This window comes from Rhineura floridana, chromosome 16, assembly GCF_030035675.1.
Source record: "Rhineura floridana isolate rRhiFlo1 chromosome 16, rRhiFlo1.hap2, whole genome shotgun sequence".
NCBI classification, from domain to species: Eukaryota; Metazoa; Chordata; class Lepidosauria; order Squamata; family Rhineuridae; genus Rhineura; species Rhineura floridana.
Window position 1 is genome coordinate 38,950,235 of NC_084495.1, and position 19,553 is coordinate 38,969,787.

Here is a 19,553-nt window from a genome sequence, read left to right on the forward strand (position 1 = left end):
ACAGTCCCTTGAATGCCTCCAGGGTTGACAACCTTTCCAGTACTTGAAGAGTGCTATCGTATTGCCCCTCAGTCTTCTCTTCTCAAGGCTAAACATACCTTATCCCTGTTGAATTTCATTCTGTTGTTTTCAGCCCAATGCTCCAGCATATCAAGATCCCTTTAAATTTTGTTTCTGTCCTCCAGGGTATTAGCTATCTGTCCCAATTTTGTATCATCTGCAAATCTGATAAGCATTCCCTGCACCTCTGCATCCGATAGCATGAAGAGTGCTATCATATCTCCCATCAGGCTTCCCTTCTCCAGGCTAAACATGCCCAATTTTTTTCAGTCTTTCCTCATAGGGCTTTGTTTCCAGTCCCCTGATCATCCTCGCTGCCCTCCTCTGAATCTGTTCCAGTTTGTCTGCATCCTTCTTAAAGTGTGGCAACTATCTTGAGACAGTGCTCAAGATGAGGCCTAACCAGTACTAAAGAGAGGGGAACTAGTACTTCATGTGATTTGGAAACTATATTTCTGTTAATGCAGCCTAAAATAGCATTCGCCTTTTTTGCAGCCACAGTGCACTGTTGACTCATATTCAGCATGTGATCGACATCAACTGTAAGTTCCTTCTCACATGTAGAGTAGCTGGACCAAGTATCCCCCATCTTATAACTGTGCATTTGGTTTCTTTTTCCTAGGTGTAGAACTTTGCACAAATATCATACTGTTGTTTTCAGCCCAATGCTCCGGCCTATCAAGATCACTTTGAATTTTGTTACTGTCTTCCACGGTATTAGCTGTCCCTCTCAATTTTGCATCATCTGCAAATTTGATAAGCATTCCCTCATGTCTGCATCCAAGTCATTAATAAAAATATTGAAGAGCACTGGGCCCAGGACTGAGTACTGTGGTACCCCACTCAGTGGTACCCAGGCGATGGTCTGAAGGGACATAAGGCCAGTACCCTGTTGAAGCTAAGCAGGGTCAGGTGTGGTCAGTGCCTGGATGAAAGACCGCCTGGGAACCATATGTAAGCCGCCTTGGGTTTCATGAAAAGAAAGGCGGGGTATAAATGTAATAAAATAAATAAATAAATAAATTACCTCCCTCCTGGTTTGAAAAGGAACCATTGATAAGCACTCTTTGAGTATGGTTCTGCAGCCAACTATGGATCCACCTGATAGTTGGTCCACCCAGCCCACATTTAGCTAGTTTGCTAATCAGAATATCATGGGGCACTTTGCCACTAGCTTTGCTGAAGTCGAGATATATTATGTCCATAGCATTCCCACAGTCTGCCAGGGCGGTTACCCGATCAAAAAAACGAGATAAGATTAGTCTGACAGGATTTGTTCTTGATAAATCCATGTTGGCTTCTAGTAATCACTGCATTGTTTTCAAGGTGCTTGTAGACTGCCCACTTTATAAACTGCTCCAGAATTTTCCCAGGGATCGATGTCAGGCTGATTGGTCTGTAGTTCCCAGGTTCCTCCTTTTTGAAGATAGGGACAACATTAGCTCTCCTCCAGTCATTCGGTTCTCCACAATTTTGCAAAGATAATAGACAGTGGTTCTGAGAGTTCTTCAGCCAGTTCCTTCAATACTCTAGGATGCAGTTCATCTGCCCCTGGATATCTGAACACATTCAAAGTGATTAGGTATTTCTTGACCATTTGTCTATCAATCTCAAGCTGCAATCCTGCCCCTCCAACTTCATGTTTGCCAGGAGGGTCACAGACCTTTTGGGAGAAGATTGAGCCAAAGTAGGAATCGAGCACTTCTGCCTTTTCTTTGTCATCTGTTATCATTTTGCCATCCTCACTGAGTAGCTGTGCCACCATTTCTTTTTTCTGCCTTTTACTATGATTGTACCTGAAGAAAGCTTTTTTTGTTGCTTTTGGCATCTCTCGCTAACCTCAGCGCATTCTCAGCTTTAGCCTTCCTGCAATTCCATGCTGCCTGTTAGTACTCTTCCTTTGCGGCCTGGCCTTCTTTCCACTTCCTCTGTGCGTCCTTTTTTGTTTTCAGGTCAGAGTTTGAGTGGAAGAAACGGCATTTGGAGCATAGGGAAAGGGTCCAGGCTCCTTTGCCCATCTTCTTATGCAAGAATTTAGACCCCCTTCTGTTTTGGGTGAGCCAGGCATGTGCTCAGCAAAGGGAGCTGCCACATCACATCCACTTTGGCCCTGATCCTGCTCTTCAGAGACACTGCCAGAAAATAATTGTTCAGATGTGGGCCTCTTTCTGACTTTCCCTGCAGCAAAGACTAGAGCAAAGAAGAGCTTGTTTCACTCTCCACCCTCTGTTTCCTTTTCTTCTGTGCTGATCCTCTTGCACCTTTGCTGCTGCAAAACAGCCCTACTGTCCGTCTGTCTGTCTCTTGGGCTGATTTCCTGCTTCTGAGATCTTCAAGGGCTTCCTTTATTTCCAGCTTTCATATCTTTAGCTCTTTGGTTGCCTTCTAGGTGCAACAGCATCACCCCCACCATTGGCCTGCTGGAGTTTGCATGCTTCCTGCTCTTGGTTTTAATGGTCTTCAGTTGGGCACAGCTTTTGTTCAGGCCATGGTGAGTTCTGCCAGCCAGCCTGCTCTGCAATCCCCTCTACCAAGTCATCAAGTTTGCCGCACAAAGATTTAATGTTTGCATGATTCTATGGCCTTAACAGTAGATTGCTACTTTTTGTCCTTAAACCTCAAAGCACTTTTCAGAATACAAAAATACCCTCTTAAAATTGATCAGTTCAGAGGAAGAATTTCTGCAGTCTTCCTTTCTTCATTCCTGTGAGCAAGCTTTGCACAAATGAAAGGCTGCTCTCCCAACATTGCCACCCTACTCCAAGGGAAGCTTGGAGAATGGCAACAAGGGAGAGGGCCTTCTCAGTGGTGGCCCCCAAATTATGGAATGATTTCCTTGATGAGGTGCGCCTGGTGCCAACACTGTTATCTTTTCGGCACCAGGTCAAGACTTTCCTCTTCTCCCAGGCATTTTAGCATGTGTTTTATATTGTTTTAAATTTTTAAATTGTGTTTTAAATTGTTTTTTAAAAGATGTATTTTAAATTGTATTTGTTTTTAGTTACTGTAAACTGCCTAGAGAGCTTCGGCTATGGGGCGGTATACAAGTATAACAAATAAATAAATAAATAAATAAATAAATAAATAACCCTCCCCCCCTCCCCTCCCCTCCCCCATCTCCCCACTTCTGTCTCTCTTTTTCTATGCACTGCGGCAACTACGGCAAAGAGGTTCAGCCTTATAGCTTTAAGACAGTTCTTATTGTTTGCAGAGGAAATGCTGATAGCTTACTGAAAACACACGTTCAGAGGTTAAACAGGGAAGGGGTCTCTTCACCCCTTTGAATAAGCAAAAGGGATTAGTTCAGCCTGCTTCAGACGAAGGCTGAGGGGGTGAGGGCAAGGAGGGGGCGGAATGATTCTACAGGGCTGAGTGAGTCTCGGTCCCAGCCAGCAGTGGGACAAGGAGGAGAGGCACAGAGGACTTCACTACCAGTTGACTTCAGGGGGATGGCACAGCTTGTGATGGCAGCAGGACTACATCCCTCACATCTGTGGTGTGGTTCTTCTTCTTGTTCATATTCTCTGCAGCATGTACAGGTGAGATGTTGTGTTAGGAAGAAAAGGAGAGGGAGATTGGTTTGGGACACTAGAAGTCCCCAACCTCCGATCCCTCACTGCCCAGCTTGGCTTCCTCAGTCGAGTCAGGTGGCCACATGCCAAGGCTCACTCTTGCTCTATGGCATAAAAGCTTCTGCCTGGTGCAGGCAAAGTTGCAGGGAAGATGAATGAATGGAGGATCCTCCCTCCTGCCATCAAAATGGGGGTCAGGTAGTTCAGCAAGTGATGGAATCTGCTGCTCCAGCCAGCCAGAGTGCAGTGGATATTCCCCAAATGCCCCACTGAGGAGACATCAAAAGCAGTCTTGAAAATAAACCCCACTTGGGACTCTCTGAGCCTGCTTGACTGTGACATTCTTCTTTGTCTGAACATTTGACAAGCCCTGATTTTTACTGGGCAATTTCTTTGGTTGCTTGGAACTATAAAGCCAAAGGGAGAGTCAGGCTGCCCTCAAAACCTGTTAGTGTTATAATAATCCATAACAACAAAACAAAAGCCACAAATCCTGCTGGTAAAACCACCAAAGTCAGCAAAAATATAATTGAAAAACAAAATTGTTTCTGTCCCTCCATTTCCCTAAAAAGGAAATTCATCCATTCCCCCAAACCTGACTCCACTTGTGCCCGCTCATGGGAATATCATTAATAATCCAGGAGTAATTTGCAAATGATTCACCAAAGAGGGGGAAAGAGACACTGGGGTGAGATTTGCAAAGGCGATCACTTGAGCAGGGGACGGAGCAAGAATGACCGTCCTATGGGCCCCCCCAGTGGATGTTGCACAGTCTGGCCAAGCCAGAGAAACCTGCATGGTCTGGGAGATCTTTTTTCCAAAAGTGCCACCCACCCACCCACCCAAACTGCTACACACACACCCCTGACCAGAATCGGCCAGCCCAGCTGAGCTTGATCCACCACTGCAGGGCCTGTAGCATGCAGGGGGGGGCAGGCATGTGAACTTCAGGAGGGAGTAGCTGTGAAACCAGAAGGGGGAGGGAAAGGGAGGGCAGGACCCTATTGGGGGGCAGCAGGGCTAGAGTGGCTTCCCTGCAGTTTGCATCTCCATTGTGTGGCCTGCTTTGTTTAAGCTGAGGCAGGCTGTGCCAAGCAGTTCCTTGGGAACGGGCCCCCAATGGTGGTGCCCTCCCTTCTGAGATGTGGCTGGTGCCAACTCTTCTTGGGTTCCATCACCCGCTGAAGACCCACTTCTTCGCCCAGGCTTTTGCACAGTAACTTAGTGTCTTGTCTGGGTTTGTTACTTGTGTTGGTTGCTGTTTTGTTGCATACATTATTTATTTATTTAGCACTTTTATATTCTGTTGCAAGTAGTAGTAGTGGATAATAGTAATAGCTTGTACTGTGCTTTAAATGGTGGCCATATGATCCCCACCATCCAATATGGGACAGTCCAGGGCTAGTCCTGGGGGAGAGGCAAGTCTGCCTGACAGTCCTGCTGGGCTTGGGCCTCCTCAGCCTGACTTGGCACTGTGGGCTGTCTTGCGCGTCCTGCCCTATCAGCCATATGTTAACCTGACTTGGGAGCCACCTCTGCCAAAGCCCTCACAAAGAGGGGGGCTGACTCTTTCTCAGCAGACACCCATCTTTGCTGAAACTGGACCACATCAAATTGTTCTGTGGCTCCTTCGTGGCTCATGAAGCCACCCCCAGCAAAAGGAAGCAAAACTACTCGTATTTCCTGCAGTCTGTTCCCCCCCCTCTGTGGATGTTATGGGGGGAGGGGCTGTGGGATGAAGTCAATGTCGTCTTGCTTGCACAAAAGCAAAATGTCAGCACCAGATCCCTTTGCCAAAGGATCTGTTGGAAGCCTCGGGAGTGGATTAAGGTTTCTCTTCTCCCTCTCGGTCCACTGAGCTCTTTCCCTAATCTCCTCTCTCTCTCTCTCTCTCTCTCTCTCCCACATGCACACACCCCACTCCACATTCCTTCTACTGGTTTCCACTGGACGCACAAAGGGTTTGCCACCGCTGCCGCCACTCACCATGTGGATCACAGAGACAGGCCCGATGCTGTTAACATAGATGTCCACATCGATGAAAGTCGGCTTGACTGGAAAAGAGACCCAAAGAGAGAGGATGGATCAGCCAGAGGAAGGGTGTGTTGTTGAGGACAACGACAAGGACAGGAGGGCTTAGGTGTTTTATTCATTCCAAAAATTATGCCCTACTTTTCTCTATTTCCATCCAAAAGTGGATCATAACATCTAGTGTAAATAGACACAATCATTTAAAAGGTGGAAACTCAAAGGCCACAAAGCAGAGCCTCTATCCTGGCAACTCCCAATATAATCCTCCTTTTTGATGAAGGCTGTGACTCAGTGGTGGCTAGTACCCATCGCGACTGGTAGGGCAGAAGTCTGGCAGCCCAAGCAGTAGGTGGTGCCGCAGCCAATGGCAGGCCTTGCCAACCAGCTCAAGTTGTGCCCACATCCTGCTCCCTGCCAAGGTCTGCCATGACAACTTGGAGGAGGAGGAGAGGCAGCCACCCTCCCCTCACCCCCGGGCTGCATGCAAGTAAGAAGGGAGTATTTGCCATCATGGGCCAGCCTCCACTGAATGCACCCTTTCATTACAGCCATGTTGGCTCTGACCAGCCAATCCTCCGCCACTTTTGCCCTCTGCTTCTAAGCCCTTCCCACAAGGTTGCCACTGTGCCCTGCTACTGGTCTTGGGGAACCTGGCACACAACATGTTTTGCCAAGCAAGAGCACCCATGCAAGCAAACATGCTCCACAGATGTCCCCTTTGTTTGCAATCTGCATCCCTCAGCAGCGGCTGCCTTCCTTCCAGATGAAGCCTCGGGAGGGGGCAGCACTTACTGCCAATGTCTGGCCGCAGCTTGTTGTCATAGTTCTGGAGAAGGGAATTGAGGATCTGGGTGGCGTCCGTCTCCTGGGCTTTGGGGGTCAGGACCCAAGTTTTGTTGGTGTTGCTGAGGTAATCGTAGTCATACTCCTCTGCACTCTCAGCCCTGCGGGGAGGGGAAAGAGGCAAACCATTAAGCGAGCAGCTCATGAGAAGATAAGAGAGACTATAGCTCACAGGGGAGCATCTCCCTGGCATGCACAAGGCCGTGGCAGCATCTGCAGCTAAAAGCATCAGGGAGCGAGCCATGAGACATGCCTCTCTGCACCGAGGCCCTGGTATGCTGCTGCCATTCCCAGCAGCCTGGACTGGGGGATATGGACTCAGCAGGAGATACTTCCACATGGCTTCTCTCTCTTCCCTGTCGCTATCTCAACGTTTTGGAGAGGACAAATTCATATATAACCCAACAGCTGTATGTGAACAGAAACACAAGGTAGATAGAAAATATTACTACTTCTACTGCTACTAGCAGATGCGTTGCTGCCCTGAGGAGCATCCAATGGAAATTCAGCACAGGGGAACTGAGATCAGAACACGAAGGTGAAGAGAGGAGCCATGTGCAGTGGCTGCAGCCACCCTGCTTAGGCTGAGTCACAGGCTAAGGTAACACATGGCATGAGACCCTGAGGATGATGCTCCCTTGTTCCAGTCACTGAAGGGGACTCCACACAAGATGCTCTTTCTTTCAGAGAGAATTCCCTGCAAAGCGAAGGCTGCAAAGATCCGGGGCTGTAAAGGGCTGGAGGATTTGATTGGTTTTTAACAGGGACTGAAAGACCACATGAGTCCATCCGGCACCTGCCCCTCCGGTCAGCCCACCCAGCAGGAGCCAAACATCTCCCCAATTTTGATCAAAATGAAACAAAACCAGCACCTCCCCCCTCCATGCTGAACAAGGAGCCAAGGGGAAAGTAGGGTGTTGTCCAGGAGAACCCAGACTAGAAATGAATTTTCTTTGAGAAATGTTCGGCAAAATTGGTGGCGAATATTCTCTGTCCACCAACTACTCTCTGAATAATGTTGTGTGCAGTAGCATCATTTAGTCCCCAAAATCATGCAACCTTTTACAGTACCTGAAAAATGCCAGTATTCAACAATATTTGAAAACTGACCTGACGTATTGTACTGTACTGTGTGCGTTCATTAATTTAATCAATCAAAACAGACACATCAAGACTGAAATTTGAGTGTCAGATTTTCACATTTCATGGATCAAAATCAAGATCAAGCTTTCTTCCCAAGCACTCTGAAATGCCTGCTCTTCTGCTAGGCGCAGCCAGCCTGGTGCTTGAAATGCTGTCAGACGCTGGTGCTTTTTGATTGCTTATGAATCCTTCTTGCTGAGTGGACCTTTGTGGGGGTTATTTGCCGGCAGCCCATCACACCCTCAGCCTGCCTTGCAAACATGCCCAATGGGTCCCAAACTGGGGGGGTGGGCAGCTCTTCTGACAGGGCTGACTGGGCTGGGGTGCCTATGTCTGCGTGTGAGCACACATGCGTGACATGTCAGCTACAGTCTTGAAATGAGTAAGGGACTGGCTGCTCCCTTGTCTATCCTAGCATCTGTGGGAGAAGGCTATGGCCCTCCTGTCCGGCTTGTGGGCTTCTTCTTGGCTATGGAGGGACACAGGATGCAGGACTGGATGGGGCCCTTTTGGTCTAACTGTCCAGCTGCAGGGCTCTCCTGGTGTTCTGAGGTACCTCTGCCCCCAAGCTGACTGCCCAGAGAATCTGTGTGCACTGATGGTGCTTCATTGTAGCAAGAACAGCTGTACGTTGCCAGCAGTTGCCTGATGGTAGGATTACTGTCAGAAGGTCCAGCGCCACCTTTGGCTGTTTCCCTTGCCAGACAGTTCAGGGCCACAATTTAAACATCAGAAGAACCCTGCAGTGCTGGATCAGGCCAAAGGGGGCCCATCTAGTCCAGCATCCTGTTCTCAGAGTGGCCAATCAGATGTCCCAAAGGATTATGGAATGATCTCCCCGATGAAGTTTGCCTGGCACCAACATTGTGATCTTTTCGGCACCAGCTCAAGACTTTCCTTTCCTCCCAGGCATTCTAACAGCATGTGCTGAGCTCTGACCCCAGGTCTTTTACTTCATATGGTTTTTAAAATTGTATATTTGTTTTTAAGGTTCAATGTTTTTATTTTTTGTAAACCGCCCAGAGAGCTTTGGCTATGGGGTGGTATATTAATGTAGTAGTAGTGGTAGTAATAATAATAATAATAATAATCCAGCAAACAGGGCTTGAGCGCACACTTGTGATTCCCAGCAATGAAATCAGGCACCCTGCCTCCAACAGTGGTGGGAAAACATAGCCATAGTGGCTAATTGCCATTGATAGTCTTCTCCATAAATTTGTCTACTCCCCTTTCAAAGCCATTCAAGTTTGTGGCCATCATTGTGTCCTCTTGTGGGAGTAAATTCCGTAGTTTAACTATGCACTGTGTGAAGAAGTTGTTCCTTTAGTCTGTTCTGAATATACAGTATTATGAGAACCCCAATGATGGCTCTAATGGCTATTATACCAATTACAGTTTCAGTAGATTAGCAGCGTTGAGCTTAGCATTGCTTGCCAAGCGCTCTGTGCTGCAGGGGTGTGATTCTACCGGAGAGAAAGCCAGCTTTTTCCTTGCTTTAAATCGCTCGGACTTGGACTTGGTTTCCAAATAAGAAAAGACCACTTCATTAATAGAAATACCCACTGGATAGGAAAGGCACTATTTTCGTCTGGCTAGCCAAGTGGGAGGCTGCAGTGGCCATGCCTGGGCATTGCCCTCATGCTGGAGGAGAGGAGGCAGAGAGAGAGGGGCTCCTTCTCCTCCGGTGGCCAGCAGAGAAGAGAGGAACAGGAAGGGGAGTCGGAGGTGTGAAGAGCTCCCGGAGACACATCAGTTTACATGGAAGGAAGACGGACAGAAGAGATGAGCGCAGGTCAGCGGCAGCCCAGCCAGCCAGGAGGCCTTTCTCTAGCTAACTAAAGTTGGAGTTGCAAAAAGCCAGGCATGCTCTTTCACCTCTGCAGGAGAGAGACAAAGGAAAGATGCCTCCTCTCCCAAGGTGGGACGATGAAGAAGGGAGGGAGAAGCAGGAAATGAGAGCAGCAACCCTACGAATATTAGTCTGGCCCTTGAAGAAGGTTAGCACAGGTTATGTTAGAAAGGCAGTCTAGGAAACACAGACATTCCCTTCTCTGTCTACTCTTTCTCACGCAACTCCCTAGCAAGCTGATTTGCATCTCGACACTTCCGGCATGAACACCAATTTACTGGAAATGAGAGCTGGATTATTTGTATAAATGAAATATTCAGCAGTCACTTGTGGCCACCAAATGGCAGCCCAAACAGAGACAATGTCCAGATTCTGGCTTTGGTGAGCCTCCAAGGGAAGCAGCCCAGAGTTGGGGCTCTCTCAGAAAATGCATCACCAAACAGCACACCCACCTTCCATTTGTGCCTGGCTGACAGACTGGGTTGATCTTAGCCAACACCAGAGGCTGCCTTACACTGAGTCAAATCAAGAGTCCATCAAGCCTAGAACTGCCAACCACGAGTAACAGCAGCTGTTCTTTTGGGTCCCAGGCCATTGGCAGTTGGCTAGCTCTGCTACTGAGATGTGCCCCCAGTCTCCCCCCACTACAGGGCACTGGACAGGAACACCCCCCCCCAATGCTCATTCCTCTAGTAAGCAAGCCTCATGTAGCTTGCCTGCTTCTTGGTTCAATTTTAGGGTGAGGTTTTCCAGTTCCCCTCCCAAACTTCACCTTCCAGCAACAAGCAGAGGAAGCTCTTCCATCTCCCAGGTGTAATAAGTAATGTGTCCGCTCCTGAGGTCACCAGGCAGTTGGAGGGGGGGGGATGCCTTGTGCCTGTTAATGGAAATGTCACACACAGCCAACATTTTGCAATCCAGCAGAGCAGATGGGGGAGCGGTTGCTTTGAGCAGGAGCAATTCAGTCTGGCGGCTTCTGAAAGGTGCAGGCCTAGTTCCCATCTGGCTCAGACAGAATCAAAAGGAAAAGGTATTCACACGTGACATGTTGCAAAACCTGCTTGTCAAAACAGCCACCTCTCTTGACCAAGCTGGCCTTGGGAATGCAGCTAAGAAGAGAAGGGCCTGCTGGAGCTCCGATTGCCCTGGGTGTGTGTGTGAGCACACCTTTTCCTTCTTCAGGGGTGGTGTGGTGGTGTATGTATGTAAGGGGCAGGAAAGCTAAGTGATGGCTTCCCCCTCTGGGCCAGGGATGTGTCGGCCATGTTAACGATCAGGCTCAGGAGAGGACAGATGGAGTCCAACATCACCTCCCTGGGCAACACTTGACGTTATCCCAAGAGCTCAGTCTCAGCAGGCCCTAATTGCATTTGGCTAAAGAAAGGCCACACAGATCTAAAAAAAAATGTAAATGTACTGCCTTCAAATCGATTCTGACTTATGGCGACCCTATGAATAGGGTTTTCATGAGGCTGAGAGGCAGTGACTGGCCCCAGGTCACCCAGTGAGCTTCATGGCTGTGTGGGGATTCGAACCCTGGTCTCCCAGGTCGTAGTCCAACTCCTTAACCACTACGCCTACTGCTAAGCTCCTGTTAAGAGCTCATAAACGGGCACAAATCACATGCCTGATGGGCAGCCTCTGAGATCTGGAATTGTGTCCATATTTGAACAATGTTTCTGTGAGGACATTTCAGAGACGTTCTGTAAGTTCACCACCTTCAGCTTGCAGCCCGGTCTATAAATGTTGGCACAGCTCATTATCCAGCCATTCTTTTTGGTTGCCACCAATCCCCTCCCCTCTGGCAAGCACAGAGTGAGCATGAGGGGGTGGCAGGGTCATCTCTCATTTGTGTGAGGTATGGAAAAGGTAAGAGATTCCTGCTGGTTTTTCCCTGCTAAAACCTGCAGAGGAAAGGGAACTTCCAGGTGGGGGGGGGAGGTCTGTGTGGTGTTGGAGGTCCTGCTTGCCAGAGGGTTGGGTACATTTTCCCCTGGTGGGCAGATTTGGGGGTGTTCTGCATTTGTCTAATTTTAGGTACATGTAACTTAGTACTCTATGGAGCTCTAGAAATATTTGGCAATGATGCTGTCAAGTGTTATGGCAAAGAATCTCCTGGATGTAGGAGGGTCTAAGAAGGTTTTTTTTGGGGGGGGGGAGTCGCTTAGGGAAAGGTGGCAGAGAACTAGGGGACATGACAATTGTTTGATAAAAATATGGAGAGTGAAGTGGGGGGAGCTTTTCTCACCAAGCATTAATCACTTGGGGACATCCAAGGAAACTTGTTGCCAATGCAATGAAGAGTCTTGCGCTATCTTAAAGGCTAAAACGCTTTTTATGACAGAAGTTTCTGTGGATTTATCCACTTTATGGGATGCAATTTGTTCGTTTTAAGGTACCACAAGACTTTTTCTTGTCTCTGTAGCACGACATCTCTCTTCCCACCCCTCTCAAAATGATTGCCAATAGGCTCCGACTGAAGAACTTCTTCATAATTCACTGGAAGAATCTGCTCTTCTAAGATTCGGTTGTATTGACAGCTTTAAAATGTAGAGGCAAACAGTCCACCTTCAGTGACCAGGGCAGTGGCTATGCCCACCCTGCTGCAGAACCCCTCAGAGGTGGCTGTCTGCTGAACACCAGAATTCAGGGCTACATGAATCTTGGCTGGCTCATGTTGGAATGGGGAAAGTGCCTCAAGCAGCAAAATATATTGGGCTGGCCCAGGGCCTGCCCTTGTCAGTACGACCATGGGACAAAGCTGGGTTGGGTTTGCAAATGGAGAGAGACATAGCTCAGTGGCAGCATGCATGCTTTTCATGCAGAAGGTCACAGGATCAATGCCCAGCATCTCCAACTAAATGGATCTCACAGGCTGCAGCTGGAGCGATCTGCTGCCAGTCAGAGCGAAGCTTGCTAGGCTGGATGGGCCAAGGCAACGCCATTTGCTCATAGAGCAGGGTTCAACAACTAGCCCCTGCATTTTGGCAAAAGAGGAATGTAGAAGATGGAATCCTTTGTGACAAAGTGGCTTGGTGGCTGGTCACCTGGGGGGGTGGATCAGGGCCTCGGCAGAGCACTCCACTCTCTTCTCAAAGTGTCTTCTGACAAAATGCAGTCATTCGCCCCACTAACTGGTTCCTCACTCAAAGTCCATGGTGGATTTTCCCCGTCACATTTTCAAAGAAGCCCTGTGACAGGGTGGTTGATCTGCTGACAGCATTGTCACCAACAAGCTATATACATCTGGACCTCAGTTTCAAATGATTTTCTAACAGTGAAATGGTTTTTCTGTATTATTTCCTGGGGAGAATATCATTCAGTATCTTCTAGAAGTGTCTGTACTGGAACTCTGGAAGATTTGTTCAAACTACTCAGTTAATCAACTAATGTAACTAACAAATTTGTGTTTTATTGTATAATATTGTGTCATTTATTGTATTTTGTTGTTCGCCGCCCAGAGAGCTATTGCTAGTCGGGCGGTATATAAGTTTAATAAATAATAATAATAATAATAATAAAATATTTCACAGGAAGCAATTCATAAAGGAAAATAACTAAAAGGTTCAGGCAGGTGTTAGTCCAAATTAAAAGCCCAGCTTTTGGTTTACTTTCAAAATCAGTTAAAAATGAGTTCAAAAGGTCCCAGGCGTTGGTCTGAAGGCCCATGTGGCCAGCTCCCTGCTGAAGCTAAGTAGGGTCAAGTCTGGTCAGTGCCTGGATGGGAGACCGCCTGGGAACCATATGGAAGCCGCCTTGGGTTTTAGGAAAAAAGAAAGGCGGGGTATAAATGTAATAAATAAATAAATAAAAAGCCAATGGGGAGCTGCAGACCCTTCCTTTCCCTGAAGGGCTCCAACTGCCCACATCCTCAGTGTCCACAACCACCCCCTATTGCCCATTCCCCTGATGAAAAATCCCCATTCGCAGGGGGCTGAGCTGGCCTTTATCTCCTTTCAGTTGATTGGGAATTCAGCCACACCCCCTCGTATGTGTTAAAAGAAGCCCTCCAGATCTAACTGGCTGCTTCAGCAGATGGAGGAAGCTAGCTTTGACTATACATTTACGGAAAGCCTGTGAGGGAGCCCATCTACAAGCAAGAGAGGAACCCCGGCTGACAAAGCATCAAGGTAGCAAGTGAGTTCAGCAGCAGGGTGAGGTGGTCAGGGCGGCAGACTATGCTCTCCTCCTCCTCCCACCCCACCCCACTCCCAAGACTTATTGATCTAAGAAACCCCAAGCTCCCAAGTGCACTAACTCAGCAAACAACCCTAACGGGTGGGGGGGGCAGGAAGGCAGCAGTGGGGGTGGGGGAGCTGTCCAGTGTAATGTAGGGAATGTCGCATGCCGGGCAGAAGTTCTGGGTCTTCTTCACACAGCACATAGATAAAGCGATGGCATTCACTCCCACAAGATGGTGCAGCGTTGGCCATAAACTAAAGACAGCTTCAAAAGTCTAGACCAGCCTTTCCCAACCAGTGTGCCTCCAGATGTTGTTGGACCACAACTCCCATCAGCCTCAGCTAGCATTGCCAATGGTCAGAAAGATGGGAGTTGTAGTCTAAACATCTGGAGGCGCACTGGTTGGGAAAGGCTGGTCTAGACACATCCATGGAGGATGAAGCTACCACTGGCTGCTAGCCATGACGCTGTGCTCTGCCTCTCCTTGCCAAAGGCAGGTGCCTCTGAAGACCAGTTTGTGGGAATCACAAGATGGAAGTTGATGCTGAGCTCAGGTCCTATTGTGGGCCACTATGAGAACAGGATGCTGGGCCAGATGGGCCCCCTTTGGCCTGACTCAGCTGCTGCAGGGCTTTCCTCAAACATCACTTCCACATCTTCAGTGGGCCCAAATTGCTTCTAACCGGCACATCTGTCTGGCCTCATAGCCCATTCAGCTGACCCTCGTGTTTCCGGAGAATTCAAGGCGAGACTGCATATTCAAGACAAGAGCCCTGAATGAAGAAGCCCTGGACATGTCTGGGTGGTGCCAGCTCCAGGCTTTGCGGGCCTCTGGGCATGATGCCCACAGTGTGCCATTTCCTCTCCCCTTCTGTTCCTGCTGCCATCACTTGCCATCTTCCCTCTGAGCCCAACCAGCTCCTCCACAAGGCAAGAGAAGGAAGCTGTTGGACCTCCTTCCTCTGGTCTCAGCTTGGATGCTCAGAAAAGGCAGGTGGATCCACACGACCAAGGAGGAGAAGGAGGCCCCAGCAGAGGTGTGGGCCTTGCCAGGTGTCCAAGGATGCCTCTCTCGGTACTGGGGAGTTGTGGGAGCCAGGCACAAACTCTTGTTCCCTCTCCATCTCTCTCAGCACTTATGCACTGCTGGTCCTGTTAGGGATTTGTAAATCTACAGGCATTCAGGAGACTTATTGGATGTACATGACAAAAGGCTGGCCCCTGCTGGGACTGTGTGTGTGTCAAACATGAGCACACCAGTAAGTCCAGTTGTTCTAGGCCTCCAATCCCCCCCCCATGCCTAGCTCAGTAGTGTGACAGTCTTTTCCCGCCCTCAGAGGGGGGATTCTGCCTGCAGCCCCAGACATCAGGGATTTCATGGGCCTTAAGTTGTCTTACTCCTGCAATTAGCTCCATTCCACCAAATCTCCCTTCCCCAGAGTGCTGAGGGAAATGATCTGCTGACGGCATGCATTTTCCTGATGCATCCATTAACTTCACAAGCAGAGTGTGAAGACCACTTAAACGCCCTCGCTTTGGGCTTTCTCTCCTCTGCCCGCCCACCCACCAGCTGGAGACCACTTTCTGCCTCGCTACCACGGGACAATAGCCAAAGGGGGAGCAGCAGAGGCCAGGGCTGGGTGCAGCTGTGCCTCAACCAAGTGCCCCAGCGCCTGTTGCCAACCCAGCCCAGAGGACGCCACCCACAGGAGCCTCCTCTACCCCTGCCATGGCCCCTTTCCCCCCATCACTGGTGGTTAACTGCAGCCAGGCCCTTGCTCAAACTGGGGGCTCGGGGTTCTTAGCCCGTGGTTATGGAGTCCAGCCCCAGAGTGTCTCGTTTGGAGACAACACCGCAGCCAGCTGCTCCCTCCCTCCCTCCCTCCCTCCCAGGAGTTTCTGGCAAGCACTGTGGCCTCCTCATGGTACACTGAATGAGGCTCGGCTTGGCAGCCCCTCTGGCCTCTGGGCAAGTGGCCACACGCCCTCCTTCCCCTCTGCCAACCTGAGGTGCTCCCCTCACAAGGACGCGCTATGGGGTGGAGTGCGGCAGCTGCTTCAGAGAAGAGGCAGGTTGGGGGACTCTGGGCTGCTAGGCGCTGCAGTGGTGACGGCGGTGGGGGGGAAAGACCCCTTTGGCCAGTGAGCAAGTTGGGTCTTCGCTTGGCGGATTGCCTGCCTGCCTCATGCAGCCGCTTTCTTCGACTGAGAAAGACCCACCAAATCTGTCCAAGCACTTCCTGGGCACATGCCAAAGTGCTGGCTTTGGTCTGCAGAGGCCAGCATCAGAGGGACTCCCCGAATCCTCTTGTTGCCATCTCCAAGGTCCACTGAGGGTGTCCTCTGGGCCTCTCATCAGGCAACAAATTTCCCCTGCTAGAGGGCAAGCACTGGGGAGCTCCAGGACTTCTGTCTCCTTCGCACAGACACAACCTGAGCATCTCCCAGAAGCAATGGAAAGCTGCACTGGGCAAGAAAGGTGTCCAAGGGCCTTTTTCCTCCTAAAGGGGGCTAAGTCATTACATGCATTGTTTTATGACTCTGTGTATTTTGTTTACTTGCCCTGAGCCTTGTATGCAGAAAGATGGGAGGGAGGGAGAGAAAATGCCCCCCTTCTTCCAAACTGTTGCCAAGGCTTTATAAGAAGCAAGTTCCTCTTCTGCCAGGCCAGGGTCTAGACAGGGGCCCTGCAGAAGAGGAGAGCAATGGGGCCACAAGCAGCCTTGGGGCAGGTGCCACAGAACCACCAGGAAAGAAGCCCACCGGTCCCCTCCTTCCCGCCTTCTAGGGTTGCTTCCCCCTCTCAGTTCTGAGAGAAAGGGAAGCCGCCAAGTCAGGCGACCCGCCGCTGCTTCGCCAAGCCACGTCCAAAGGGCCCGAGATCCCTGCAACGTCTCCCATTCTACGGGCGAGGCAAGTGAGGCCAAGCGGCCCATTCCTTTTCGACCATTCTTCTCGGTGACGCCAATCGGCGCTCCGGTGAACTCCCCGCAGAATTCCCGCGCTCCTCGCGCAGCATGCCAAAAAGAAGCGAAACATCCACAGACAACCGGGTTTTGGAGGGGGAGGGGGCGCATGCCAGCGGCGTGGCGGCGGCGGCGTCTCGGCGGGATTCGGGGAAGGACGGACCGAAGCTGAGGAGCTCGCTCACCTGCTCTGCAAGGCTGGACAGACGATCAGGCACAGCAGGAGAACTTTCCTCGGACACATCCTAAAGGTGCCCCCCGAGCGAGCCCCACGCAGGCGCCCCGCGCTCCCCTCCTGCCCAGCCAGGCGGACAGCTGAGGGGGGGCAGAGGCTGAGGCAGCCAGGCAGCCAGCCGGCCGGGGCGCTCGATTGCCGGGCCGAGGCGGCGCCTCTCTGGTCCCTCCCGAGGTGGGCGGCGGCGGCAGGAAGCCCGTCCCTCCCGCTCGCAGCGCACCGCACCCGCCGGGGGAAAGGCTTCTGCCGAGCGCCGGCGCTAGGGGCTGGACGGCCCGAGCGCCAGGAGCCAGAGCCCTTGTGGATGCTGCCGCGGGCGGCTGCGGGCGGCGGCTGCGGGAGCAGCATTCCGGGACAAGAGGGCGCCCAAGGGGAGGCGGCGGCGCAGCACAGCCCCGTCCGGCCCTAGCGCCGGGCGGCAAGAGGGCGAGCTGCTGAAGCCCTCCGCCGGGCCGGGCCGGGGCTGCTGCCTTTCCGGGTCACCGCCGCCCCTCGGGCGGGCCAGAGGAGACGAGGGGCCCTTGCCTGTCAGTCCCACCGCCGTCACTGCTCCCGCTCGGGCTCGCTTCTCCCGGCGGTTCCTCCGGGGGCGAATGGCAAAAGTTGGGCATCGCGCCGCCCGGCGTCCGCCCTCCGTGTTTACCTCGCAAATGAAGAGCGCCAGACGCAGCCGGGCCGGCGGGGGAGCAGCTCCCAGCCCGTTGGGTCCTAAAGCCCCTCGCAGGACACGCGGCGTGCGCCCTCTACCACCCCCGGCTGGCAACGGGCAGTGTCCCCAAACATCCAAAGTCAACGGCTCTCGGGATGCCCAAGGGCGATTAGACGGGGGGAGGGACGGTGTGGAGCGAGAAGCGCCTCCGTGGCTGGCGAAGAAAGCCGCTGGCTTGTCTGGAGCGCCCAGAAGGCGCTGCGCGGGAATCACGTCCAGGACCGTCGGGGCTAGGCCTAGGAGGGTAGCATCTCCGAGCTGAAGGGGACACCCTGGCTTCTTACCAGCAGCGTTCCTGGGGGGCTCGGAAGCTTCGCCGCCGCCCTCCAGGCCTCTCCCTCGGGGCAACCAATGGGCCGCAGCTTCTTGCACTGTCTTCCCTTACCAACAGGGTCAGAGCTCCTGTTCTGGGGGACACTCTTCAAGCAGAGTTTGGCTTTGGCTTGCAGTCAGTCACCTGCACCAGTGCGGTGCGTGTGCATGTGCGCGCCTTTCTGCTCAGAAGCGTCAGGCCGCACCCCCTTACAGCCGCACCCCTTTTTCATTTCTCCTCTTCTGGTGAGTCCCCACCCACTGCACTCCAACAAACCTCCCTGGGAGCCAGTCAGCATGAAAGGCTAGGCGGTTTGTTAACTACTGAGAAGAGTCCTCTCAGTGGCTGACTCACTTCCTTTCACTCTGATTGGCTCCAATCAGCACGAAAGGACAAGGACTCTTCTCAGTGGCTAACACACTCCCTTTCCATACTGAATGGCTCGTACATAGGGACCTGGCTGGGACCCTGCTCCCAAAAAAGTAAGGGGGTGCCAGGCAGAAGTAGTAATGTTTTGTGTTCTGCTCAGTGACCACCTTGTGACTTTGTGTGTTTGAGCAGCTCTTCCTGCTTCCTCCCTTTGTTCTTTTCATCCGCGTTGTGAGGACGGGTCTCTCTCTCTCTCTTTCTGGGCTCTCACCCCGGGAGATGGCTGCGTATGCCAGACGTGAATACGCCGTCACTTCCCTTGCTCACTTTGACCAGGGTCTTAACAGACTGAGTTGTCACAATGGCTGAGTTAACTCTGCGACTTCCAGTACTGGGGTTATGAGAGAGAGAGAAGAGGTTTTCTCTATCTACTTTCCCCACACCCTGCATGTGAAGTTACATTTCTTTCCCCTCAACAGACATCACTTTACACTTAGTTATATCGATCCACATTCCTTTGGAGCGCTTTCCTGTCGCTGTGGATTTTAACTTCCTCAGCAAGCTTGGACACCATGCTGTTGAATTCCATCTCCGGTTCATGTGTGATTGTGAGCAAATTCAAAAAGCACCAGTCTCATCAGTATGGAGCCAGAGGGGGTGTTACTTTCCTCCATTGTGAGGACAGTCATTTTATTCCTTAGCCAGTGGCTCAAGATTATACACTTGGCCTTGGTGAGTATATCTCTTTTTTAATTACAGCTCAGGGTTACATGTCAGGCTTATACATCAGGATACCTTGCAGTATATATTTAACATATATTAAAGTATAATGTTCTATTTTGTGAAGTTATATTGCAAGGAATCAACATCAAACAAGTTACATTTCCTTGTTAATCTATTAGTTGGACATTTCTAGCTCTTATCCAGAAAGACATGTTGTTTGGGAGCAGACCTCTGGCTGTCAGCGGCCACAATGTATCTTTGACTAAGCCTGCAGAGAGAGGGCACCTTACTGTACAAAATCTCCTTTTATCAGAGTGTTTGGAGGCTGTCTGCTTATCAGCTGCTACCTTTACCCAGCGACTCTCTATGCTATCTGTCAGAGGCAGCAAGGGGAACCAGCTAACTGTTCAACTAGTCAGGTCAACCAGAAGCAGGTATTGTCCACGCCACAGAAGGAGCTTCCTCCAGTAGTGCAGCTCCTGGAAATTGCGATCTCCTTTGTTTATACAAGCAAGAGTCCATTGGCTGCCTGCCTACAACTAGAAGAAGGGGGGGCTG

At 50.9% G+C, this 19,553-nt stretch overlaps 1 protein-coding gene across 2 annotated transcripts in view; it reads right to left on the bottom strand.

The window, feature by feature from the left end:
- Positions 1 to 17,501, bottom strand: part of GABRE (gamma-aminobutyric acid type A receptor subunit epsilon) — a 37,101-nt gene extending 19,600 nt beyond the window's left edge. For both annotated transcript variants that reach the window (XM_061599096.1, XM_061599095.1), the window contains exons 1-3: positions 16,832 to 17,501; positions 6,456 to 6,607; positions 5,619 to 5,686 (exon numbers count right to left, since the gene is read on the bottom strand). In XM_061599096.1, coding sequence (XP_061455080.1) covers positions 5,619 to 5,686; positions 6,456 to 6,607; positions 16,832 to 17,229 — 618 coding nt within the window. In that variant the 5' untranslated portion in view covers positions 17,230 to 17,501. The remainder of the gene's footprint in view (positions 1 to 5,618; positions 5,687 to 6,455; positions 6,608 to 16,831) is intronic.
- Between the last annotated feature and the right edge of the window lie 2,052 nt (positions 17,502 to 19,553).